Raw genomic sequence first — 27,584 nt, forward strand, 5'->3', positions numbered from 1 at the left:
CCGGCCTCTCCCGCCGCCGGGCCCCGGCCCCTGCCGCGGAGGAGCTGGAGGCGCGTGTCGTGCGCTGGGGCCTGAGCTGCGGCCCGGGCGGGGCGGCTCCCGGCGCGGCCCTTCCCCGAGTGCGCTCGTGTTGGCGGTGGGGATCCTTAACCGCAGCCAGCTCCGGGTATTGCTTAAACTAAAAACGCAGTGTGAATGCGTCTCTGGAGCGGTGTTACTCCACAGACCTTTAAAAACCACCACTCTCTAAGTTTGCCTGTTGTTGGAATGGTTAAGCTTGCCGGTGGAAATTTTAAAATAAGAAAAAAAGAATTAACGGCCTAGATGTCTTACACTTCCAGTTGCATAAACTTCGAGCGATTCTCTGGTTCCTTTATGAATAGTGAGCTCAAGGCTGATTTATATATTTTCTTACAGTGGCTCTCAGACAGGAAGAAGAGAGCTTTACAGAAGAAAGATGTGGGTGAGTTTTCCCATTACAAGGTCCTCAGTAATACTCAGCTACACGTCTACAACACGCAAGTCCAGCGGGAGACACTGCTGACATACAAGGAAGTTATTCATAGCTCACATTTTAAAAAACTACAAAATTAAAGCTATAAATATTTTTTTCAGCTTCCTGTATAGCTTTATGTGAACAGAATATTACCAATATTGTTTTAAATTTGAGGCATTTAACATGGAATTGTAGATTGTACAGAAACATGATGGATGAATTCCATGTATAGCTTATGATAAAGTCCAACTATAAACTCCTCTGTGGTATTATGGTAATCTGTTGTTCAGGAACACCATCATTTTAGCCCAAACTTGTTACACAAAATAAAAATTACTGTTTACATACCATAAGAAGTGTTGTATAAGAAACTCAACCAGCAAAAAAACGCAGAGTTAACAGGAGGATGGAATACATTATACAACATCTTAGTTGTGTAAAATGTGTGATCACTATTTGCTGCTACATTATATAATTATTACATAGTTACCTCCAAATAGACATTTATTTTGCATGGGGGTAGCTTGCTTCTCAGGGTTAACAGACTGTATTAATCTGCATATAACATGTTAATTATACTTAAAAGATCTTTATACTTTAAAAGATATTCCCTGTATTCAATTAACTCAACATGCTTCTATAAGAAACCCTTAGTTTTTTGGACTGATACAATTGTGCTACCTTTACAACTTTTTTTTTCTTTTTATAGATATCCGTAGAAGAATTGAACTTATTCAGGACTTTGAAATGCCCACAGTTTGCACAAAGATTAAGGTATCAAGAGATGGACAATATATTATGGCAGTTGGTGAGTTAACAAAGTGTCTCTCTGTAGCAGAGGCCAAAAGCGCTAGAAAATCTTAATTGCAGAATGGCTTCGTATTTCAGGTAGAAGTAGGAAGAGTTCATTTTTAAATGTAGCATTGAACAGAGTTTTGGAAGCTTACTCTTAAGATGTGATAGAGCGGCAGTTGTGATAGTGGTATTGTGAAACACTTCTTTTTAGAATACAGATCTTAGAATCACAGAGTCATAGAATGGTTTGGGTAGGAAAGGACCTTTGAAGATCATCTAGTCCAACCCCCCTGCCACTAGGGGTTTATAATACAATTAAAAACTAAGCTGTTTGTAATACAGTTAAAAATTAAGTTCTTAATTATTTTTATCATATGTATGTAAATTTGCTTTAAATTACTTCTGAACATCATTATTTGCGTATTGGTTTTAAAGGATGGAGGATAATGCTACATTTTGTAACTGTCAAAGCAGCATCCAAACATGAATGTTTTAGTAGGCATTAATAGTATAAGGAGACTTGGTCTTTGAGACTTACTGGAAGGTATTATTAAATTCTGTATGATGTATCTGGTAATCAGAAGAACCTACACAGAAGTAGGGTGCTTTCGGTCATCAAAGGCAAAAAGCAGGCCATAAGGTTATGTTACTAAGGGACATGTTTTTCCAGTCACAGAGACTTTGGTAAGATCGGAATACTTATAGTTGAAATGCAGTAAAGCCAGTATATAAGACATTTAACAATTAAACATATTTAACAATTAAACACATTTAACAAAAAGAAAGCTTTAATGTTATCTTTCTGTTTAATGTTTAATTAAAGATCAAATTATTCTTTCAGGAACGTACAAGCCAAGGATCCGCTGTTTTGATACTTACCAGTTATCCCAGAAATTTGAAAGATGCTTAGATTCTGAAGGTTAGTATAAGGTATGGCTGTTAGTACAAGACATTTTTCATACATCATTCAAGTTGGACTTGAGTAGAAATTTCCCTTCCTGTGCTGGAGACAGAATGTAGTTTAGAGGAACACAAGAATCTAGAGTAAAATGTCACATAGTCTTTATCCCTGTATCTTTCATTTTTCCCTCTTCTTCAAAACTTTTTCCTCTCTTGGAGTGGTGTGATGAGTGTAAAATTTACCTTGAGCCTGTAAGTGGTGGGCTCAGAGAATTAATGTGGCTGAAGTCCGTTCTCTGTCTGGGGAATGCAACGTGGATGCGATGGCTGGGTAGTGGCCAGATCTCCCTTCTTTACCTTTCTGTGAAACAGTAAGGCAGGATAATGCACTGTGGTTGCACTACTGTTACTAAAATGAGTTCTCAGTGTTTTCTCACTGAAGCCCAAGCTCAGCAGGTGAGTTACAGGGTAAAGTGAAATCCCTGAGAGTGGTTTGTTTGGTTTGTTTTTTTGTTTGTTTTCTTGGAAACAAGGCGCTTAGAGATAGATGGTAGCATGGCCAAGACCCTAAGTACACCTTGTTTTCTTATAATTTGGAGGGAGAACAACTATGGTGAGGAAAGCAAGGAGCCATCTATTCAGTGAGAAAGGGAGAATCTGCTGGCAGATAGACTAGGGGAGGAGATCAGAGCTGCTGTGGCAGAGTTTTAGGGTGCATAGATTTGGGAAACAGTGTTTGGAGTTTTGGTTTGATTTGTTTTTTGTTAGAAGACTTGAGATGTCAGAAGACTGTCTAGGGTAGAGGGTTGACCAAACCCGTGAGGGGATGAGCCTAGAGTGGTAGAAGTCTTAAATCATTATGGAAGAATGAAATTGGTCTAACTGTGATGTGTGTGAAAGTGATGTGAAAATTTAAAATTTGAGAACTACTGATTTAGGTGAGGAAAAGGAGAGTAGAGCATGGTGGTATTTCTTTACACTGTGCCTCAGGACTACAAGGAGCCATGTGGGGTGAAGGAACAGTGTGCTACAACATGGTAAGAGGAGAGGTGGTAGGGACAGGGTTTCAGAGAGGCTGGGGAGAGGAAGCTATGGCAAGAGTGAGACCCGCTTTAAAAGAGCAGGAGTCATTGTGGTAAATGCTTGCTGGTAATTAAGATCTTAAAGTAACTTTTTTTGAACTGGCATCTTACTAGACTGCAAAAGTAGGTTTAATTTGAAATGTAACAGAGTCACTTCAGGTAACTTTAAATGAGCTACCTCATTTAAATGGAACCAATTTAGCTGAAGCAGCTACTCCCTAATGTTCCCAACCCAACTCATTTAAAACTAGGCAAAGTTCAATACATTGCGGTGTTCAGCATGGATAGTAGCTTTCAAATTTGTGATTTTTTTTTTTTTTGAGCCTTAAAACTTTTTCTGTGGAAGTGCTAACCCTTTAGAAGGATTGCATGTGCAGGTATGTGCATAGTATGTGTGAACTCATGTCATTTTTTATCATCTTTGACGGATTACCAATGGTCCATGGACCACACACTCACTGAAAACCATTTGATTAGACCTTCCCTGAGCCAATAAATACATGGTTGAACATTGTGTTGAGGAACGTGTCAAGTGTACAAGAATGATAAAAAGATTACAAGATTCTTCATATGTTTCTAAAGTTTTAGAAAACTACTTACTATTTTGCAAATAAAGTTATATAATTAAAGATTTTATCACAATACCTGCATTATGCATTGACACCTGTGGGGAATACTTACATGACTAAAGGTTAGTATGAGTGTAAATGTTTTCAGGATTTATGCCAATGTTTGCAAATAAGTTTGCTTTCTTAGTTGACTTAAAAATCTCTTGCTCTCTCCTCTAGTGGTTACGTTTGAGATTTTATCAGATGATTACTCAAAGGTATGTTTAATGTTTTCAATGTATAAATGAAAAAATTGTTTAATATGTATATTAAAATGCATTTTCATATATAGTAAAGGCAGTCAATCAACACAACTTTCAGAACAGAAAAGCTTTTTAAAAAGCAAACAGGATAAACATTTTTTGTACCTTCAAAATGTTGTTTTCTTTGTATTATAATTTGCCTTAACATTTTTAAAGTCTTTTGTCTGTAATAGAGAAAAACTTCAAATAGTGATCTATTCTACAAACAATGTGGAAAATTGAATTAGTTATTCTTTCTAGGATAACATTTAGTCACCATCCCTTGTGAGAAGGAATACGCAGATACACCATTTTTGAGAGGTGGGATAGGTATAGATAAGTTAATAGCCAGAATTGTCAGCGTGGTTGTAGCCATAATGTTTATAAGCATATGAATAAGGCAAAGACTGTGGAGAGAATTAGTGTGGGTTTTGTTTTGTTTTGTTTTTAAATGAAGTGCTGTACCTGGAGGAAACAATTAAGTTCTTAGGACCACCAGTCCCTTTTTCAGGCTCAATAAAGTTACTGCTTCTAATTTTGTTTAACACTGGCTGTTTTCTTCAGCTGCAGCAGTTGGTGTAATAAAAGATGTTACCTCTTCCTGCAAACTTTGCTTTGCTGAATCATCAAGGTGTTATATTCTAAATAAATATGAAATTTAAGCATAAAATTTTGCTGATTTCAGTAGGACAGTCCCTTTTTTTTTTAAGTGTTTATTTTAATACTTTTTTTCTGAGAAGATACCTTAGGATTTCCAGTACAGATTTATTTTAATAAATATTTCTATTTGATCAGGAACATGATTATCTAGCCTTCTAGCTTTAGTCTTTTCAAAATTTTTCCCCTGTGAGATTTCCAAGAATGTGCATGAATTCAAGTGGCAGACGAAGGCGACTGATACAGTACGGTAGCCTCCGAATTGTCTATCTGTGGGAGAATATTTCTAGTTGTATAGACCAGTTATTTGGGAGACTGAGGAACGCATTGTATTCACAAATGTGTTTCTGACTGGTTATGAACAGTAAGGCTTGTGTGTGTTTTCAACTGAAACTGGTACTGTATTTCAGACCGAAGCCCTACTTTCACAACTTAATACAACATTATTTTGAACTTTATTTTCCTAAAACTTAACAAATCATTAGAAAGAATACTAATTTCAGGTAGCTGTCATGTTTTGAACATTTGAACATGTTAGAAAGAGGGAACAGTATTTGAAAAATTACACTTGAAAAGCATAGAATCATAAAAATATTTATTGGAAGGGGACCATCACACATCATTTAATGCTCAAACAGGACTGTCAAAAACTGCAAGCATGGCAGTTCCATAAATTCACTGAATAAATCATTGCAAGGCTGCACTACCTCATCGTAAAGAATTTTTCCTTCCTGTCCAACCTGCCCAGGCAAATCTGAAATTTTCACTGTTGCTACTGCAAAGAGTTTAAGTCTTGTCACTTTGGTAACTGCACTTCAGTTGCAAGCTGTTATTAGGTTGTCCAGTGAGGTGTTCTTTGCCTGACTAAACAAGATTCTTCTAAGCTTTCTTTGTGCATTTTGTGTCCTGCCCCTTGTCTGTCTTGGTAGCCCCCTTGATGCTCTCAGCATCCCCCTTGAACTGGGGGGCCCAACACTAGACATGCTGCCTCATACTTCAGTAGCGCAGGGAAAATAGCTTCTCCCCAGTCTGCTTCTGCTGTCCTCCTAAGGTCGCCTTTTGAGGCTTATTTGCATTTTCACAGTGAGAGCACACTGTTGGCTTTCATTCATATTGATATCCATAAAGCCAGCTACACTTCTGTGCTCTCCTGAGTTTTAGACTTGGACTAAGTATCAGATTTAAGAGTGAGTGATACCTTTTCTTTCCTACAGTCTTTTTGCAAAAAGACAGGTATTTCTGCTTAGTAGTTTTGCCACACACCGGTGGCTATGCTTTTGCTACCCTGAGGTTGTAGTTCTGGTAGTGACCAAAATTCATTATGTATGAGGGAAAGACAAACATGATTTACAGCAAGTTGTATCCACTGCTAATAAAAGAGGACACAAATATCTTCAAGTGCAATATTGTAGAAATTTATCTTCATATAGAAAACTATTAGAGGTGTGGCAATCATTAGCAGACTATTTGGCTGCTTTTGGCAACTATAAAAACTTTCTAAAATCTTTTTGGAAGTAAAGTGGATGAGAAGAAAATTCACTTTTCTCATAGAAAGCAAACTGCATCTTCTCTCTTCCCGGTAAAAGGTTTTTGATGGCTAACTGGTAGTGAACTAAGGAAGTGTGATGCTGGTATTTTTAAATTAAATACAGTTTAATTTTCTGTTCTCATAGTTTATTTAGCTTCTGTACTGCATGAAGATGCAGACATTTCTTCTTTTACAATGATGATAAAGATCTGGGCATTGTTTCAAACACAGATCAGTAAAGAGCTTTGCTTGTTGTAAACCTCCAGTTAAAAGCATAAAGGCATTAGGCACACAAAGGATTGATTGGGAAAATCATTGTTATATGAAAAACATAATTTCATAAGATCAACCGTGCAGCTGCATCTGTAATCTTGTATGAAATCGTAGTTAAACTTCTGAAAGATGATACTCTGGTCTTGGACCAAGATAAGCAAATCCATGAATAAAACCTGAAACAGTAAGGTTTCTGTATCAGAAAAAGTGTAAGTAAAGGGGCACTGAATGGTAAATAGGCAGGAGGTATTAGCCCAGGTCAGTACTTTCTCCATCTTATAAGGGAAGAATATACAGACACATAAATAAGGACGACAGATTCAAAATAACTTGTACCTTGTTGTTCCTGAGCTTCTCATCCTTATTTGCATTGCTAACAATGTAGTCCAGCAGTAGGAAGTTTAAAATCTTCATTATCACTACTTTTAGAAGATCATGGACTATACATATTCTAAACTAAACTACCACTTCTCTAATCTAAGCTAAATAGGGATGAGACTCAGAGTCAAGAGTTAGCCTGTGATTATCCAGATAATATAACTGTTAGCATGCATTGTCGTGTGAGTTTGGGCCAGGCCAACTGTTCCTCTGTCACACAGTGCCTGGGCATGCTTTGAGTTACAGCATGAGTGTAATGATGGTGTGGATGATACTGTCTCTGTTTGGAGTGGGAAGTATTCCTTCATATGGTTATGAGCTGTCCCGTGTTAACTTGCCATCAGGACTAAAGGGGCAGGTTCTGGCCTATATTATTTAGTAGTATAGATCTAGCCTCCTAGTAATGCCTCCCTGTGGGGGGAGTCTGAGATGATTGTCTAAGTTTCAGAAAAAAAAAGCAGTATGCTCATTAAATTGGCAAACAATAAAAAAATGCACAAAGGTAGTTGGTGTCATTTATTGGAATGCTGCTATGCATCAGGTTATATAGCTCATGTGCTTAGTACCTATGAGCATATTGGTGTTTGCGTGGCATTGTACCTGGAAGAAGTTATTATCTCTGGTGTCTGAAAGAAGTACAGATGTTAATTTTGGTGCAGCACAACACTGAGATGATTATACTGCTTCTGGTTGCAGAGTCACTTTCAGGATGTCACACATACCCTTGTGAATATTTATTTAATGTTTATTAATAAAGCCCTTTGTCTAGGGAGTGATGAAGCATTAGTTGATTATGTAATTCTAATAGAAATGGTTTAAATGAGTTGTGATAAACCTGTGAGCTTGAAAAAAATCACTGGAATTTGTGCTGTTGAGAAGTTGAGAAGACTGTAGTCTGCTTCTGTATATTTCAGTGCTTTCTATTTTATTTTCAGATTGTCTTCTTGCAGTGTGGCAGGTTTGTGGAGTTTCATTCACAACACGGCCATTACTACAGGACAAGAATACCAAAATTTGGTAGAGATTTCTCTTATCACTATCCATCGTGTGACCTGTATTTTGTAGGAGCAAGGTATTAATTAAGCACATTATTTTGTTTCACTTTTGTTAGCAGTGTTTTCCAATAATAAAATGAACATTAAAATACCAGAAAAGTTAAAAATTGGAAGAAGTGGCAATTCCTTCCAAATTAATAATGTGTGTGAAGAATGGAAAATGTGGGAAGACTGATATTAATTTAGTTTTCTGTACTGTACCAGGTACATCATGTATTTGCAAATTTGATATAAAAATTGTAATTCAGTGTCCTGTTTTAAAAAGTGGTTAGCATCTAAGTGAGAAAAATTAAGTGACTTTCTATCCTGGGTGCTGTTTTGTTCCTGTTAAAGTGTGAGTGAAATCACATGAAGTAATTAGTTGAGTTTGTGAGAAGACATAGTAAAAATAAAATGAGGTCTTCAGGATTTAAATCAAAACAAGTAACAATTCAAGATGTAACATAAATCATAGGAAATTAAAACAACTTAAGGAATTAATACATCTTTTCCCTGTAAAAAGAATAATTGGTAGGATGTCAGTGTAATAAATATCTTTGGTGAACATGCACGTTTTTCTCTATTTTTAACACCGAAGAATAGATTTGTCTTACGTTTTAGCTTGTGAAGTCTGAAAATTGTGTCTTTGCTAAAATTTGGCTGCCAGCAAGAATTTTTATGACTCCTCCTAATTTACAATAGTATTTTTTTGTATTCATAAGAAAAGAAGTAATATTGGACTTTTCCTTTGTAGTTCTGAAGTGTACAGGCTAAATCTGGAACAAGGAAGGTTTCTGAACTCCCTGCAGACTGATGCTTCGTAAGTTATCTGTGATGCATGATGTCTATCTGTCTTTATTCCAGCAGGTGGAAGCAAACTACTAGCATGCTCACCATCAGTAATGTATCTGAATACTGCCCAAACGGTACTGTAGAGTTGAAAAGGAACATATGCCGAGCCTGGGCCTCATTTTATTTTATGTTCTGTACTTCTTTGTTCCAGTTTTTATGTTTTAATTGAGTTTTCTTTTGTGGATATTTTAAAATTGCTTAATATAGACTTGTAATAAGTATTATATAACTTGATCTTAAGAGTGTTTCATTAAAACTTTGCCATTATTGCTCAATTTAGCCATCATATAGAGATCTACCCACAGGGTATGTACTTTCCCAGGCACGTCTTTGTCCTTCTGCTCTCGGAGTAGCCCAAAGAGAATTTATATATCTCCAGCATGTGTCTTGATTCTTTTGAAAACCCTACCAGAGCAGGAGCTTGGCTTCTTTCATGTGTGGAGAGGCAGATGAGAAGAGCAGACTTGACTAGATAAAGTGGCCACTTGGTGCGCGACAGCTGGTGCTCAGTGGGTAATATAGCTTAATGGACGAAGCAGTATTTGGGAAGGCACAACACAGAAACTGAGCAGCAGAAAAAAATAAACAGAATTCCTGGAGTGGGAGAGTTAAGGTTGTAGTGTAAAATCTGAATTAGAGAGATGAGAGTTGAAATTGTGAGGAGGTTGTGAGGTGGGGGAGTTGGATGAGTTATAGAATTAGAGAAGGAGGGCTTTGAATGGAAGAAGTTGAAAAGTGTTAGGATGAGTGTTGTAAAGAGGAGTATTTGTACTTTGGAAGAACTGTTGTAGAAATACAGGGCTCTTGGCTGCTCTGTTGAGAAATAGGGCACTTTGGTGAGGGAAAGGAAGACAGCCCATTCATCAGAATATGTTGGAGATGATCGTTAGGAAGACTTTTTGACATAAATGAGTTGTTTAAAAATGTAGTGGAGCAGAGCGATACAGCAAGGCTTGGTGGTAGGTTGTGGTATGGGCAGAGAAACGCAATCATTCAGGTTGTATTGAACCTCAGAGCTCAGCCTCTTGCTGATGGCATGGTCACACTGAATTCAGATAAATTTTCCCAGGGGGTCTTGAAGACTCCAGGGATGGAAATTCCAGAGCCTCTGTGAGCAAACCCGTTCCAGTGCTTAATTATCTGCGTAGTGTAAAAATATTATCCTTACATCCAGTTGGAACCTTACCTGTTTAAAGTAATCAGCACTGTCTTCGATGGCTCCAAACTCTTGGTACGCTTGTCTTAAGTATGGGAACCTGCTATTAAGTGGCCATTTGTCCCTCCCTCCAGCTTTTGCTTTTCCAGGCTGAGCAATAGTGTACATGATTACAGAAATCTTTTTAGTTGTTCATGTGTTAAATTATTCTGAGGTCATTAAACTTGCTCCTTTTTCTGTTTTAGAGAGAGTAATGTCTGTGACATAAATCCTGTACACTTCTTGTTTGCTATGGGGACGGCTGAGGTAAATGTTTGCATTCCTTTTATAAAAAGGGCAGTAGTGTTTGTTTCTTTTTTATATTAGTTTGATGAGGATGAGAAGAAATCCTGAGAGGAAGCTAGTTAATTAATTTGATCTCATTTGCTGTGTTAAGTACAGATCTGTTAAACAAGATGACTTTTTAGAGCATAGTGCAGATATAATTTCTGAGCTACCTTGGTTGCTGAGCTGCTCGAGATTTTGCACATAGGAGAGAAAATAATGTTATCTTGCTTTACATTATAGCCATTTGTAGAAATTCGCTAGCATGTGTGCCGTGTTAATCTTCAGAATTTAGTGTTAATGATTTTGATTCAGATCACATTTTTAAAAAACATAAATGAAATGTGTGTAGCTTGTATGCCATTTTTAGAACAACTCATGTCAACCTAGGAAATTTGATTAATTATTCATAGATTAAATAGTTATAATTATATCTAAACATTTTCAGAATACCACACATCTGTTGCATAAGCTTGAAACATATTTTCTAAACTGTTTAGGGTAAAGTGGAATGCTGGGATCCTAGAACTAGAAATCGAGTTGGGCTGTTGGACTGTGCTTTAAGCAGTGTGACAGCAGACACAGAGTGAGTAAAGGCTACCTTTTCAAAGTGTGTTCTTCTGTTTTTTCAGAAGTTTTACTTTTAGAAATAAATCCCACTTCGCATTAAAATGACCTGCCTGTGGTTTTCTCTTCTCATTGCTAGTGTGAATAAAGGGTTTTCTGTAGTCGTAAAGGAGTCTCTTAGTTACTGATCTGAGTAGTAGTGGCCAGTTTGCTATACAACCACAAGTTATGAATCTAAACAATGCAGCTTTTTGAAATAGTATTTCTGAGTGATATCTGTAAATTAATTTACGTTCAGTATCTTAGCTGTTTTGAACACTTTAAAAATTATTTGCAGCCTTTATTGAAAGAATGTCTAACTGTAAGCATTGTGCTTTGCAGAATAGATGGTTTACCATCCATTTCAGCACTGAAATTTGACGGAGCTTTGAATATGGCTGTTGGAACATCTACTGGGCAGGTAAACTTAATTTCATCTACAACAGTTCTTAGGAGATCCTGTTCTTGCAGTTGCCAGTCCAAGTCTATCATACATTGAGTGCATTTACTGTAATGTAAATATATATTAATACAAGTATTTATAAGAGCATAAATTGCATGTAGAGGGTAGTAATTGTCATTCTTTAACTGCAAATTAATTTTGTCATATCGTCTTGCTCTTTGGAATACTGTAGGGACCACTTAAAATCATAACAACCTACATACTATATAACTTCAAATTCTGCAGCTTTCTTATGACATAAGAGTCAAGTATCTGGGGAACTTGCTGCTTTTTGAGACTATCAGTACTATCTCAGCGCAACGTACTTGCTCTCCCTTGATGATGGCTAAAGAAGCAGAAGTGATTGTCTTTCAACTACTGTTTTTACTGTCTTGTCTTTCCATAAGGGATCATTTCAATTCATTTAGTCATCATCGCTATCGTATTTGTAAAGTGGAATATGGGAATTTTTTGCCATCTTCATCAGTCTTTCCATGTGTTTAGAAAACTAGCTTGTTCAAGAGCAGATATGTATGTAAGAGTTGTGTTTGTGATAGTATACATGTCAGGCAAGTTTTATTGGAGATTGTATTTTTTATTAAACAAAATGATAATATTTTGTCCTTCAAATTATTAGTATTCACACTTTGGTGTGAAAGATTTAAGGCCTTTCTCAAGTTCCATAGGAAATTTTGGACATAAAAATGCAGATTATTGGAAGACAAGGCCTGTACTCTCTACTTTCTTTAATACAGAAAACTACATTTTGTGGTGTTTCGCTGAGTGATAGGGATATTCACTGAATGTGGAAGGATCTGAAATTTTATATCTTTTAAGAACAGTCAAAGAATTTGAATGTGAAATAATAGTAATTAAGAAATACTAAGAGCCTTAAAAACAGTTCTTTTTTTCAGTAGAAATTAAAAAGACTTCAGAAAGATGGTGAGCTCTTAAATTAATTCTTAATTTTTCTAGACTGAAGCATTCTGAGGTTAAAATATATTGCCAGAATAAACTGGGCTCACTTAATAAGCTTTTTTCAGAATTTAAAATTGTTTCTTTTACGTAAATCCTGTCCATGTATTTAAGTAAAAAATCTCAAGTTTAGTTAAATCTTTAGTGAAGGTCTGGTGTGTGTGGCTTTCTCTTGATCTTACAATATTGTAAGTTTAATCTGTCTCTTATTCTTCAAGGTTTTGTTATATGATCTCCGGTCTAGTAATCCATTAATAGTCAAAGATCACCACTATGGCCTGCCTATTAAGTCAATTCAGTTTCAGCGTCAGTTGGATTTAATTATCTCTGCAGATTCTCGAATCATAAAAATGTGGAACAAAGATACAGTAAGTGTTTTTATGTTGCTGCATCATATTTTTTTAATTTTTACTTTCTTTTTGTTTTCTTCATGCAGCTTGAATAATAAAGCTGACATTCAGTGTAGTAAGTTGGGTTTTCAATGTGTCCTAATTTACATAGCGTTTTGTCCCATCTGACTAAATAAACATCTGGGAAGTTATTCAACAGCCTGTCAGGTACAAAGATAAAGTCTTTGGTATTTTTTAGCTGTTTGTACATGTCTGCCTAAGATTCTTCTTTCAGTAGAAGGATTTAAACATAAAAAGTAGTATCTTAGCCATTGTCCTGCTTTTTGTATTTTTCACAGTGTGCTTGAACACATCCAGTTATGATTTTTTCATCAGAGAAAAACATGGTCATTCCAATTCCCTGCCTAAAGAAGGGCTGACTTCAAAAGTACATCAGTTAGTTTTTGACCTATCAAAATCAGGTGCTGCTTATTTTCACTGAAACCTATATGGCCATTGAAGCAGATACTATGCAAGATCCAAATAACAATGTGTATTATGCTGTATTAATGGATTCTATTGCAGTAGGCAATGCCTTTATCCCTGCCTTTTGCACATCTAAGTGAAATTGCAATCTCTGATTTTCATAACACTTTAATTATATCTTTTTCATATCTTTCTGTCAGTGAAGCTTGCACAAAATGTTACCCCAAAGATTGATAGTAATACTACTGTAACTTGGTTTGGTTTGAGGAGCTTCTTTAGTCATCATATTCCTTCTAAAAGACATGCTCCATCTATGCTTTTCTGGCTTTATAGTGAAATGTATCAAGAGCAGTTGTAGTTTATAGGCACTTTTTTCTGACTATTTCAGGCAGTCATTTCTCTATTGTTGTGCTTCTTCATGAACTTTCAACAGCCTCTCTTATTTTTTCTGTGATCGCAAGCAGTTTTTTGTAAGCTGCTCTGCAGTTATTTTTTATTGTTTAAAGGAGAAAATAAATTATTGGTTATTATTTAAAACATCTGCAGTGGCCTCTCTCCATTTTTCCTAGGTATATATATTTCCATCATTGAGAATGAAACACTAAGGTTTGTCAGGTGGCCTCTGCAGTGGGAAAAGGGAGGGTTTCTTACTGCTGGAAGGCAAAGATAGCTTTGGACTCTTTCCTAGAGTATGTTCCAGCTGGCTCCACCTCTCCCAGATGTTGGTTCCTGACTATCTCTGGCTGGGAACCAACTGCAGAGGCAGACTGCGGGGTGGAGAGCATATGGCTTTGATACCAGAATAGCCCCATGCTGAGACGTGCCTTGGGGTGGGGAGCATGAGGCTTTTGTCTGCTAAGACCAGGGTGGGGGAGGACTCTTATTAATCATCGGGGAGAGACCAGAGGTGGGTGGGGTAACAGCATGTAACTGGGAGGGAAAGGAAGGGCCCAGAAAGGTAGGTGGGATTGCTGCAGGGAAAGAATAAAGAGGAATAGGATCAAAATTTGCTCTGTTCCTGTCCCTCATTTAGAACCGTGTAGGCATGTACTCTCATGCTTCAGATTCTGTGGCCCAGTTCTTAGAGACTCTTCCTTACTGGCTGTCTTGTATGTTGGCTTATAAGAGCACCTGTATTTTGTCTGGGTTTTTCAGACACTGTTCCAATTCTTATTTTTTTGAGAATGTTGTTTCCTGCTTTTACCTCTTTCTTAAATAACATTTATAACTCCAATTCAGATCTAAGCTAGATACCGCTGGATGCTTTTACTACTTTTATTTTATATTTAGACCTCTTCAATTCTGTAAGTTTATAAGTTATAAATAAAGTGCTGAGCTACTTTTCATGTCATGTAGACATGAACGGAGTGGAAGAACCAAGCTCCAGAATCAAATTCCACTCCCAATCCATCATTTCAGCTAATGATACTTACCAAAATAAAATTATTTAAAACTACCACATTCAGAATTGAACAAAATGAGGGTTACACTGACAATGTGCCAGAAATTTATGGACCTCACCCTGCCTTTTGTATAAAATAAAGTAAATCTGACATGTATATTTTCAACACAGAAGTGTGAGCTGAGAAATTAGAGGTGCTACTGTACATTGTTGTGTCTTCAGTAACCAGTAGAGTTCACTTCCTTAAAGAAGATCAGATCAGAGACAAAATACAATACTGAGTTCCTTGTGTTCAGATACTTTAATAAAATTCTGTTGTTTTACAAAATCTGTTCCATCTTTATTCCATCATAATTCTTAGCTTCTATAATGGCTATTCTTAACGTTTAAATTTACTAAATTTAATTATATTGTTTGGAGTTCTTTATCCTATATTTTCTTCATACAATTTCAGGGGAAGATATTTACTTCAATGGAGCCAGAATATGATATCAATGATGTCTGCCTGTATCCAGATTCAGGTACATTAGATATATTAATGTCTTACTAAGTTCAAGAGGGAAAACTTGTGTTAACCCAAGCTGTGATTTTTTTTCTGTTTAGGTGATACGAATTTGGTCTACTTTCCTCCTTATGACAGAGCTAGGAAAAAATGATTACTTCTCAGTTAGTGTCATTGCTTCCTCTGCATCTGTATTAAATTGGAGCCTCTTTGTAGTTAGAAGCTGCTGTGCTGTCAATTGAGTGATTGACCTCTTTTGCTCTTTCAAGTATCTGTTTCATTTCATAAGAATAGGAATTTTGGCTTTTTGTCCCAGCTAAGTCCCAGATGAGTTAGAGCTTGCTTTCTAGAGCTAGGAAAAAAATCTCTTTACAGCAAGTATACAAATTTTTACAAGTGTTTACACCTATTCGATCCTTCCTTGTTTTAGATATAACACTTACTGTGCCCTCCACTTAGATTGAATACTTTGGTTTTAAGTGTAGATTCCTAAGCACACAGATTTGCATGCTTCTTGTGACTGTTTTCAAATTTGTTGCATTTCATAACATAGTTAGAAGTCAAAACTGAGGGTCACTTTTAACCAAAGTTTCCAGATCCTACCTTATGAGTAAAGATACTTTACAAAATGGTGATTGTGTGTGCACATGTGCTTTGGTTGTACTTCGGATTGCGACTGGCCTTAATTTTCCCTGCTTGATCTGAGTTGCTTAGTTCTTTACTGTTATGTGACACCTACTTTCTTTTAAAAATCAGTATTGAAAAGATGAAATAAAAATTAGAGCCACTAGGATGGCACAGGACAAAATTCTTGATCCAGAGAATGCCTGTGTTGCAAACTCTGCTATTATCTTAATTTTAGAGAGAGGTAGCAGCAAAGACAGAGCGACTTAACTTTGATTCATACTAGCAGCTCAAATTCAAGATTGTAGATAAGTGAGTTTGAGATTTCTAACGAGTTAAAACTTATCTTGTCGTTTCTGCCAACTTCAGTTAAGAATGTGTCTTTTTTTTTTTTTTTTCAAGATGCGCACTTAAATACTGATCCCTGCTGAGATGGTGGGCATTTTTTACCTTACGCAGCAGCAAAACTGTAATGGTCTTCAGGACCTTGCTGATGAAAGTACTAACTCGCTTCCATGCTGCTCAGGTTTAGCTCCCTCTGAAACATTGTTTCACTACTTAGGAATTGGGCTAGATTTTTCTGAGCCCTCAAAAAGACATTGATGCCATTTTTATTTGTGTTCCATATATATATAAAAATAGATTTGTCTTTCCCAGATCAAAATGCCAGAAATAATGTAAGCAAAGAATTGAAGCCTGCCAAAACCAGGACTTTATGGGATGTGGCTGAGGCCACATCTCGTGTGCCCTGGTTGTATGTATGAGTTCACTTGCTCACTTGTGTGTCTTTGAGAGTAACTGTGTGGCAACAGTGTGGACTGTAAAACATGAATGTAGACAAACCTGAATTTTCTCTCATCCATAGTGGCTACAGAGAGAGATCATTGGAATGAATTTTATCTTTAGCATTTCATCCAGGTTTCACCTTTGATGAGCTTATTAATTTGATCCAAAAGAGAACCTGGGAGTGAATGAACATCCATGCAGCATTGATAGTGAAGGGCTCATGACAGGGACTGAAACAGAAGTCAGTTATTTGACAATGTAGGATCTTAGTGTAATTTAGGTTGGAAGGGACCTCTGGGGGTCTTATATTTCGTGATCAAAGCAGGGCCAAACCTGAAGTTAAATCCAACTTCAAAGTCTGATCAGGTTGCTCAGGTCATAACCAGTCAAGTTTGAATATCTACAAGCATGGATGTTACTCAGCTATGGATGCTCTGTAGCCTCTGTGGTATGTAGGCAGGCCTCAAGTGGTTTTGCAGAAATTATTTCCATGAGACTTTGCAGGAGGAATCTTCTAGCGCAAAGAACTGAATCCACATATCTCCCTGATGTTGCTTATTGGATGTCACTTGTCTGTGATCTAGATCTGGATCAGTGATCTAGATTGTGCATTCCAGTCCTGTGTCTCATGTCTCCTCCTTAAGTCAGTTCTGCTTTTCTTACTGTTCTTTCTTAAACTGTGTCTGTAGGGGCCAGGTAGATGTCTTTTGGTAAGAACTGTTGTGAGATGAAAACTAGGTTGTATTTTATAATCATATGGAGACAGGGTCAAAAACAGGACATACTGCAGTGGAAATTAAGAGATTTAAGGTAAGAGGTGGTGCACTGCATGTATGTCATAAATACTGTTGCTCCAGAATTTACGATGTCTAGTCACCACCTCATGCTCATTCAGCATTCAAAGAATAGTAATGATTGAACATCTGAAAATAAGGAAATATTTTCCGTAATATGAGCTTGCAATTGTGGAAAGCTGGAAATATAATATTACCTAAGTACCAGTATGGCTCTGGCTCAGTGCTCTCATTGGTGCTTCCAGCATTCTCAGAGCACTGCTGGGTATTCCTGAAGCCAGCATGGCACAGGAAACCCAAGAGATTGTTGCCTAGCTTGTGTTTTAACACTTCATGTGAAACTGCTGCTCAGAAAGCCCGTACCCTAATCTCACCCTTACGAAATAGTTTTAACACTGCATTGTCATAACTATAAAAAAAGTTTTTTAAATAATTGGAAAACTGAAACTATATTGTAACATAAAACATGCTGAAATATTTCTGAAATAGTTGGTGGATAAGCAAAGACCTACAGATACCATCTATCTGGACTTTGACACAGTCCTCACAACATCCTCCTCTAAATTGGAGAGATGGATTTGATGGGTATACTGTTCAGTGGATGAGAAATTGGTTGGATGGTCACATCCAGTGGGTAGTCGTTAATGGCTCAATGCCAGATGGAGATCGGTGACAAGTGGTAGCCCTCAGGGGTTTGTACTAGAACCAGTACTGTTTAATATCTTCATCAGTGACATAGACGGTGGGATTGAGTGCGCCCTCAGCAAGTTTGCAGGTGATGCCAAGCTGAGTGGTGCGGTTGACACACCTGAGGGATGGGATCCCATCCAGAAGGACCTGGACAAGCTGGAGAAGTGATCTCCGTCACGAGGTTCAACAAGGTGAAGTACACCTGGGTGGGGGCAACCCTTGGTATCAACACAAGCTGAGGGATGAAGGGATTGAGAGCAGCCTTGATGAGAAGGACTTGGGAGTATTGGTGGATGAAAAGCTGAACATAATCTGGCAATGTGCACTTGCAGCCCAGAAAGCCAGCCACATCCTGGGCTGCATCAAAAGAAGCATGGCCAGCAAGTTGAGGGAAGAAATTCTCCCCCTCTACTCCTCTCTCATGAGACCCCACGTAGAGTACTGCGTCCAGCTCTGGAGTTCTCAGCACAGGACAGACATGCGTCTGTTGGAGCAAATCCAGAGGAGGCCACAAAAATGGTCAGAGGGATCGAACACCTCCTATGAGGAAAGACCAAGAGCTGAGGTTATTCAGCCTGGAGAAGAGAAGGCTTTGGGGAGACCTTATTGCAGCCTTTCTTAAAGGGGGCTTATAGAAAGATGGGGACAAACTTGTTAGCAGGGCCTGCTGCAACAGGAGAAGGGGTAATGGTTTTAAACTGAGAGTACATTTAGACTAGATATAAGGAAGGAATTTTTTACAGTGAGGGTGATGAAACACTGTCACAGGTTGCCCAGAGAGGTTGAAGCCTCCTCCCTGGCAGTGTTCCAGGCCAGGTTGGACGGGGCTTTGAGCAACCTGGGCTAGTGGAAGGTGTCCCTGCCCATGGCAGGGGGGTTGGACTGGATGATCGTTTAAGGTCCCTTCCAACCTGAACTGTTCTATGATATATGGTAAAGTGTAGATCAATGTAATGTGAATTATTCTTTTTCAGTAGTTTTGTGGGAGTTTTATTGTAGTTCGAAGTTTTAAAGTTATTTTCCCAGCCAGCTTCAGTATTGCTACCTTTCATGGGAAGCAAACCCTTGCGTATCTTTGCCCAAACTACATGATGACAAGCTTTAGTGGATCTCTTAAACTAGTTATGAATCTGTTTTCTCTGATCACACATGCACAGAATGGAGTTAGGGGAACAAATGTTTACTGCTTACTGGAGTAGCCTTGACTCAGCTTCAGTTAAGTTGTGGAATATAAACGAAACTTAACAGCATCTTCAGTGTGTAGAAATCTGTGCCTCATTTGTTTCAATTGCTGTAAAAAATTTTAAGTTAAAATGAGCATTTTCTAAAACTGCTTCTCCCATTTACTACTGCTTCATACTCCTGTTTTCATTCCTTTAAATTGATGATACTGTATTGCAGATCTCTTTCCAAAGATAGTCTTATTAAAACCTCTTATCTGAAAAAATATTCTTATTTATTTCCCTTTTAGAGTGATCAAGCTAGGCTGCTGTGTAGTTTGTTAGGGTGTGGTCTATTTTCCCATAAAAATTGGTTAAAACTAACAAGCTGAAACAATGAAAATGCGTGAAGTAGACTTCTCTCACAGACTTGTTTCATTTTTTTATTCTTTTTTTTTTTTTCCCCTGTAGTATACGCCTGCCCATGTAGTGTTCTGAAGTCTGTTCTTCCCTGTTTTAATTATTGGTGGAGGACTCTTAATGAGGAGGTTTTGCCTTTATTGTAATCTTTGAAGCACCTGCAAGAATTAATTTCTGTCCTTTTATCTGTAGTGATTCATATGCAGTCAGTGAAGAAGTACTTTGTCTCCTGTAATAGTAGTGAACATGCTGATACATTAAGGGGGCGTGTAATCCATATACTATGACTATAGTATATTGTGTGTGTGTGTGTATATATATATCTATATATACACCAAAATTTCTTGCTTTTTCCTTAAATAGCGTGCAAACCTTTCCGGGTATGATATTTAGCCTCAGTTTGCTGACTAAGCTTTCACAAATTTCTTGCTTTGCCAGGAAAGTAAGCCCACTTTTTTCTGACATTGTAAGTCCAGCTGCATTGTATGTTTTTAATAAAAGGATTAGGTAGGAAGGATTACTCCACCCATGTTAATTGCGTTCCTCTAGTTGGGTGTAAATTATATTTCTACCCTCTGGGTGTGTAGTAATTGACCCAATTATTCATAGTCTCAGTGGCATATGTTACAGTACTTTTAGATCAGAATGTTATCTAACTTGATTGCTCTTCTTCATATTCCATCTCTTCTATTACCTGGTGATCAGCTATGTTGGAAAGAAAAAGTTGAGATAAACGTCAAAATGTATATGCCAAATGTTCTTGTTACTCTTTTATGTAGTAGGAAACTGAGAGTATTTCTCATTTTGAATTTACATGAAGGGCATTTGGAGATTTTTCTATGGTTTTTAATATTTCTACAGTAGTTTTTTATATTCAGAATATTTACAAGCCTTATTCTTGGTGTTTCTTAAGTATATTCATAGATATTTCAAATTTTACATTTGCCCCAGTTCACTAATATCACTAATATTATTTAATTTGAAGCCACCACATCCTGTCTCTCATTCGGTGTTGAGAAGCTACTGTTGTGTTGATTTCCCAAGGTGAAATATGAGTAAAGGTGAAAACCATGTTATAATTTATGACTATTTAAAATATAGGAGTGTGTTTAAAAACAACACCCCCCCTTGTTTTATGCCCAAGGTATTTTTTAAGTGCAATACTAACTGGATTTGTTCTAAACGGTATTATGGGTTGAACTGTTAAAATTGGTTATGAAAATTGGCAGTCCACATTAGTGTTGCTTGAAGTGGTGCTGAACGGTTAAGATAGAGGACCAAAGGGGACAAATATGTGGGAAACGAAGTTTTGTTAATTGTGCTGCTATCAGACCTTGCTTTCCTTTGCATTTGATGCAACAATTTATTATGGGTCCCAATTAGCTGTTCGATTGCAGCCCACAAATATGTACTGTAATGTGATTGCACCCCTCCTCCCCTAACGCGTGAACGTTTCTTTCCCTACAAATACTGAGGTTGCCATTCTAACATTTATTTTTGTTGCCAGCAAATTTTCCATTTTTTCCCATTTCATTTCCTGGAAAGATATTTTAAGTCCTGTTTACATACAAATCTACTTCATGTGAATTAAATGCCTCAAGTATACATATATATATATAAAGAGTAGTGTTATCCTCTTGTGACCAATATATTTAAATGTGGAAATCTCTTTTTAGGAATGCTAATGACTGCCAATGAAGCCCCTAAAATGAATATCTATTATATACCAGTAAGTAATATAAATTGTTGCTGCTAACTGCTCTTTTAAAACTCAATTGTTTGGTGGTATTCATGGTGGAAAATGACTTCTGCAAATTCATATCAACTTTCTCTGACTTTTCATGATAAAGTAAATTTAATTTAACCACAATTTATTAATGTAACATATTGAATTGCTAGAAGAACAGCCTGTGATTTGCCATTTGCTACCAGTTCCAAAACTGGCTAGTAGCAGTAGGAAATTCAAATGGAACTTTGCCAGAAAAAGTGTTTTTTTGATAGCTGATTAGAAGAGAATTCCTGAATAGAGGCTACATAGCTTACTTTCACGATAATAATTTTGCTTGGTTGTGAAATATTTCATTACTCTAATATGTATTACATAGTGACATAGTCATGGCAGTAAATATCCTCTGTTCTGACAAAGAGGTGTTAACTGTGTGGCTTCAAGTATGGCTCTTGGCTGTAGCTTCTGCTCAATGCCCTACTTGAATTGTAGCTTTTTACTTGAGAAGCTCTTCACTTGAAAGGCTTAACTGTAGGCTAACTGTATGTTACACCTCTGCAGCTTGGTTTTAGGGAGACTTAACAGCAAGCCTTCTTATGTTAGGGGATGGTACAGAAAGTTATACCTGCATTTCACTCTTGTTTTGGTTTTGATTCTGCAGTGCATTCCATAGGGGGTTTTCTTGCCTGGTAGGAGATAAACAGTAGGATATATATGCAAGTGTTACATGCAGAATAGCTGACCATGCTCTAAAAATATGTACACTTCTTCTTAAGTAATTTTACTCACATTCTGGGCAAACCATAAAATTTTTTAATTTGAAATAGATTTTTAACTTCTTTTTTTAAATCAGCCAAGAAGTATTAATTCAAATAATTTTAAATTAATTTAAATTTAATTTTCTTTAGTTTATTTCTGGGTCATCCTCTCAGCCCGTATGATCTTGATTGTACACTTAAGATGGAGATTCATCAGTTTACATTTTTCTTTGTAGAATAGCCACTGTATAATTATTTTATGTACATGTCTAAATACAACAATATACCCCTCTAAACAATTCTATAGTCCAGTTATATTTACTTGTATTATTAGATTTTTGTATTTAAAAAATGGTAGAATTCTCTATATGAGTTCTTTGTGTCATTTATGTCATGTTGTTCTTTGGATGTAAATTATCTATTTCTCTAATTCAGCTCTGACCAACTTACATTTTGCTAACTGGAGCTGTTCCATACTTTGGTTAACAAAGAGGACAACAAATATTTTTGTATTTAAGAAAAAATGCTAACTGTAGTTAGAAGCTGAACACTTTGTTTCTGTTTACCTTGTCCTTTGTAAGGTTTAGAGAGTAGCTCTCCGAGCATTTTTTCATCTGTCATCTTTTTTAATTAATGGGTTAGGGAAGACAAGCTCCTGTATTTTCAAAGTCTGATGAGTTTTTAAAACTTGAATGAACTAGTTACTCGATTTAAGTAATTCAGATGGAAAAAGCATTCCTTCTGTCACTAAGGGTAAGGTTCAGCTTCTCTCTGAAAATTGTGCACTGAGATTTTTTTATGCAGGTGTGCAGGATATATGAACTTTACAGCTATAGTACTTTAGAGATGCATATTCAACATTGTCACTTAGCCAAAAAATTATTTCATTGTCTTGATTGTCACTAGCAATGAATGTTTGTTAGAACTTGTTATAGCCAGTATTATTTTGAGTTTTCTTGCACATATTGTAAATCAAAATGAAAAATATTTTTTTACTCGCTCAAAAAATCTCACTCTTGTAGAATCCTCTGTGAATACTGAATTCATGTTTATGAAGTCAGTAATTTATAGCTAAGAAATATAAGCACTCTAGATTAGATCTCAGATCATATTTAATAGACCTTATTGCAAACCTAAATATTGACTAACTAGTATTTTTGCAGCATGCAGGCTGTTCCAATGAAAATTAACACAAATCTTTCCTTAAACCATGTTCCTTTGTCACTGTTCTCTGATTACTGGTACCTGAGTCTGCCTGAACTTGTTTGTATAATACCTTTTCATGGGTTTTGCATTCACAGTGACACATGAGTATACAAATGATGAGTTATGTTAAAGCATAAATCCAAATATGAGTTCTACTTTTGAAATACTGCTGTGTATAAAAAAATTATTAAATTTTCTTTCTGAATAAGGTAAATTTCTTCAGTTCACATAAGTGGCTTTGTGAATTTGAAGGCTGCTAAAGATATCTTAAATACTGGCATGTTTTTTAGTCAACAATGTATAGGTCATTTCAAAACATGGAGTGCTTATTTTAGACAACAGAAAAGTTAAAGGTAGTGAGAAGTTACTCTGAAATAGAGACAGAAGTCTCACACTCTAGTAATGACTTTTTTACCCTGTCTGCCTTTTCATGGGCAAGACTGAAGGGGCTGGCACAGATAGTGTTGTATAATTGAAGGGTTTCTTACTGCATTTCCTAAAAATCAAGTATATAGCTCACTAAATCTGTTTTGGTTGGCTGTTTTGAGTTTTTTTTAATCTCCTTTTTAAATCAAGAAAATACAAAATGGAGAAGTCATGTCAGCATTAAGCTGCTCCAGGGCATTTGTTATTAAGGAAAATGCAATGTTATAAACATGTTCATGTTACAGTTTTATTCCTTGATCTTTTGGGCTAGTTATTTGAGCTCAGAGATGCACACCTGTCCTTTGGTTTTTGTGTCAGTAGATTGTTAAGACATGGTTTTTTTCCACCCTTGGAACACTGAGTAATTTCCTTGCACTGGCAAAGATGAGTTTAGTTGCATGTGTCTTTGGAGCAAAACTTTAAAGAACTAGTGATTTGCTGTATTACCTGATCTCTTTTCACAGTCTTGTTTTCTGGCTTTTTCTAAGAACTTGGATTCATTGTTTTTTCCAATGAATAGTTTAATCTTCTGTTTGTTTGTGTACTTCAAGGTAGATGTGAATACTACTTAAAATGTGTCCTCTGTTTTTAAGATGTTGACGAGAGCTGAGTTATAATTTTTGAATTCCACAACAGAATAAATGCCAGGGAGAAATTCTTCTGCTATAAAGGACAGTTGTGTTTCAGAGCTCTTGGAAGTACTTTTGTGTAAATAGAATCCATTCGATTACCCTAGCCCCTCATTGCCTTGTAGTGCCAGTAGTTACTCTCAGCTACAAGGAATGACCATGGCTATGGTCAAGGAAGATACTTAAAATCTCATCTGCATGGTGCTATGTGCTAGCCCTCTCGTTTACAACATAAGAAAAAAATGATCTGCAGGAGAAGAGATGCACAGAAGTCAGAGTCTTGCAGAGCCAGAAGTACGTATATATGTGGATGGGTGTAGACAGACCCGGCATCCTCTGTCCTTGATTGAAGTTGGCCAGACAGTGTAGGGCTCTGCCCAGCCCTATATACCCTGCCTCTCAGTAGGTTTTATTAGTGTGGGCACAGTGCTGTGCTAACACAGCTACATGACTTGTGAACTAGAGCTGGCTTGTGTCCGGCCAGCTTGGAGTACGGTTTGACTGAGCTCATGTCTGACTGAATTATCTGTGTACATGTGCCCATTCTCTCCATTGTTAATGCCAAAGCTAAATTTCCATTGCAAAACGAAAAAATGACTGTCTCTTGAACTTCAGGATTATAAAAGAGTTGACAACTGATATGATAATATTGTCTGTAAATGAAATGGCATGCATCAGCTTTTCCTGCAGAATTTTCAACAAGATAGGTATGACATTTGAGACTAGGAATGTCTGAGAGAACTATGCATTTCCTAAAAAAAAAAAAAAAATCACTTCAGTTGTTTCTTTTGTGTGCAAAGCTGTTAGTAGAGGGAAAAGAAGGTGATTTCTGGTTTACTAGAAAGGACAGGCAGGTTTGCTTTTAAATGGCAAGAATATTCCTTATGCAGGTACACAGTGCAGAGAGTGAGCAAAAGCCAAATTGAATCTGACCGTTAAAATGAAATGTTTGTTTTACATAGGTAACATCTTGAGTGGCTTAGCTTAGAGACTTTGTTTTTGTTTTATTTTGTTGGGCTTTAATGAGGGTAAGTGCCTCTGACTAGAATTGGGCTTTTTGCCAATAGTTTAATAGTTAACTTGCAGTTTATGCAAACATTTGGAACCTACTTCTTGCCAGCTGGCTTCCTGGTAAATTACTTTGATGTGTGCCTCGGGAAGGTTGAAATGAAAGTTGTGTGTGCCTTGGGATACTTTTCAGACTATTGACTCAGAAATGTAAGTTGAGTCAGTAGTGCAACCAGGTCCTGGCCAAAGAAGTGAAGAGAGGAAGAAGAAGCTTCACTGACACATGGTGGTCCACTGGCCTGGGATCTAAGATGAGCTGGATTCTCTTAAGTTTAATTGAGACTGTCAGCTTCCGTGACATACAATGTTTTCTTTTCAGGTTGTACAGAAAACCCCCTATTAGCTCCTGAATGCTCTCGGTGGAAAGCAAGGGGCATAGGTGTTATTTATTCTGTGTTTACTACTGGTTTTATGAACATGTCTGATCCTAGCACAGACATTTCAAATCAGTCCTGTCTCCTTTATTGGACTGAAACTTTGGGATACATATGCATACTGAAACTGAAACTTGCTCTATTCATTAGGCTGTTAAAAGAAGAGAGCAATTAAGCGTGTAATTAATTGAGTGTAATATTCTGTGTTCTTTATTTTATTTTTTTTTACTTTCCTGCAGTCTTGGCAGAAATCTCCCTTTTGAGGCTAGAAGCAATGTACTTTTGGTGTAGAGAAGATATTAAGCTCTTTTAGAAAAAATAAATCCTGGAGCGTCTCTGGCTTCTTTTCAGGTGGTTTTGGAAAATCATTTGATATCCTAGCATTCTCCTACTTTAGGGTTGTTGGAGTTAAAATCTGGAGATATTTCAATGGCAAGTATTTCTTGCCTTCTCAATGATACAGTTTCTCCAAGAATATCTTTATAATGGGTCTAGTTTCTAATACAATACTCACTTTGTGTATGTGGAGCTCTTTATTGCTAGAAATATTTATGAATTTTGTCCTCTTCAAATTGGGCGGCTTTTCAACTAAACCAGCCATTGCTGGTACTTAATTCCTTCTATACATTCTATTTTTAATTATTTGATTTCTTCTTTTTTTAGGTCCTCTACTTGCCTGGTTTAATTACTCTTTATCACCATCTTTTTGTTTTGAATACCTCAAAAATGCTCATTCTTTTTTTTTTTTTCCCTTAGGTTTAGAAAAAGTTTTAAAAAAACTGTAGAAAAAGCTATTTTTTCCTTAGTAGTTAACTCTGAAATAACATAATCACAGATTAAGGCACCAAATTCTACTAGCTTGTATGTTTTCATTTAATATACTGGATATTTGATGAAACAAATCTGCAAAGGGAATTTGTACTGAAAAAAATACAAGTGAAGGCAGGGTTTTTAATGCCTTAGTTCACCCCCTTTATTTCTTTCTTGATGCTAGTTGGGGACAGTTTCTGGATTGTAAATTAAAGATGAACATGCTTTGGTTTGATTGTAGGCTTCCAGGTTAGCTTCTTCTAAACTTACTTCTGACTGAATTGACCAAAGACTTGTATTCTGTTCACTCACAGACTCACTGGTTCTGTGTGAGGGGTTATGATCATCAGATATCTATACTTACAGTCTGTCATTTTTCACTTTGAAAGATGTGGGAGGTATCTCATGTGGCACTCTCCACACTCATCTCTACAGTCATAGCCTTTCAGAACAATTTTATCACTCTAAGACTTACTTTCTCATCCTTTCATTATTTTGGGATCTACTAATTGTCTTTTTTATTTTTTTTTCTCTTGGGTCTTTATATGGTGGGGATACAATTGGAGAAAAACACCTACGCACACCTTGCACTTTGTGTCCTTAAGACCAATGTTCTATATAGTCAGCTGCTGTTCAGATAGTTTATGGGTGCTGTTAAGAGTTAAAGCAAGATCTTCTGAACTGATTTTTGGCTTCTGCATGGGAAGAGCTATGAAACAAATGATTCAATTGTTTTTATATTTGTGGCTGGCATTTTGACATTAATAGATTAAGACTAGAGTGTGAGTTTTTGATTCTTTTAGGATGTTTTTATGTCATCTGATTGGCAGTATTAGGTCATTCTGGATTAATGCTGCCTCAGCTGTCATCTTGAAGATTGTATGATGACACTGTATTTTTTATAAGACAGTTGTTCATCTTCAATACAGCTCTTACCTAAGAAATTTTAGATAAAGAGGAAAGCAACCATGAAACTGAATTGTGCTAAGAGATTTTTTTTTTCTGTCCTGAAACAACATATAGTGTAGAAAAATGTTTCATTCACT

General features: G+C 36.7%; 1 protein-coding gene across 1 annotated transcript in view; it reads left to right on the forward strand.

Moving 5' to 3' along the window:
- NOL10 (nucleolar protein 10) overlaps window positions 1-27,584 on the forward strand; it is a 52,286-nt gene that overhangs the window by 193 nt on the left and 24,509 nt on the right. Inside the window, exons 2-13 of the mRNA XM_026845886.1 lie at window positions 418-463; window positions 1,206-1,304; window positions 2,133-2,210; window positions 4,062-4,099; window positions 7,895-8,031; window positions 8,748-8,813; window positions 10,247-10,307; window positions 10,826-10,911; window positions 11,274-11,352; window positions 12,567-12,716; window positions 15,020-15,086; window positions 21,218-21,270. Of these exons, the coding sequence (XP_026701687.1) occupies window positions 418-463; window positions 1,206-1,304; window positions 2,133-2,210; window positions 4,062-4,099; window positions 7,895-8,031; window positions 8,748-8,813; window positions 10,247-10,307; window positions 10,826-10,911; window positions 11,274-11,352; window positions 12,567-12,716; window positions 15,020-15,086; window positions 21,218-21,270 (960 nt within the window). The remainder of the gene's footprint in view (window positions 1-417; window positions 464-1,205; window positions 1,305-2,132; window positions 2,211-4,061; window positions 4,100-7,894; window positions 8,032-8,747; window positions 8,814-10,246; window positions 10,308-10,825; window positions 10,912-11,273; window positions 11,353-12,566; window positions 12,717-15,019; window positions 15,087-21,217; window positions 21,271-27,584) is intronic.

Source organism: Athene cunicularia, assembly GCF_003259725.1.
Source record: "Athene cunicularia isolate RWA chromosome 3 unlocalized genomic scaffold, athCun1 chr3_part1, whole genome shotgun sequence".
NCBI lineage: Eukaryota > Metazoa > Chordata > Aves > Strigiformes > Strigidae > Athene > Athene cunicularia.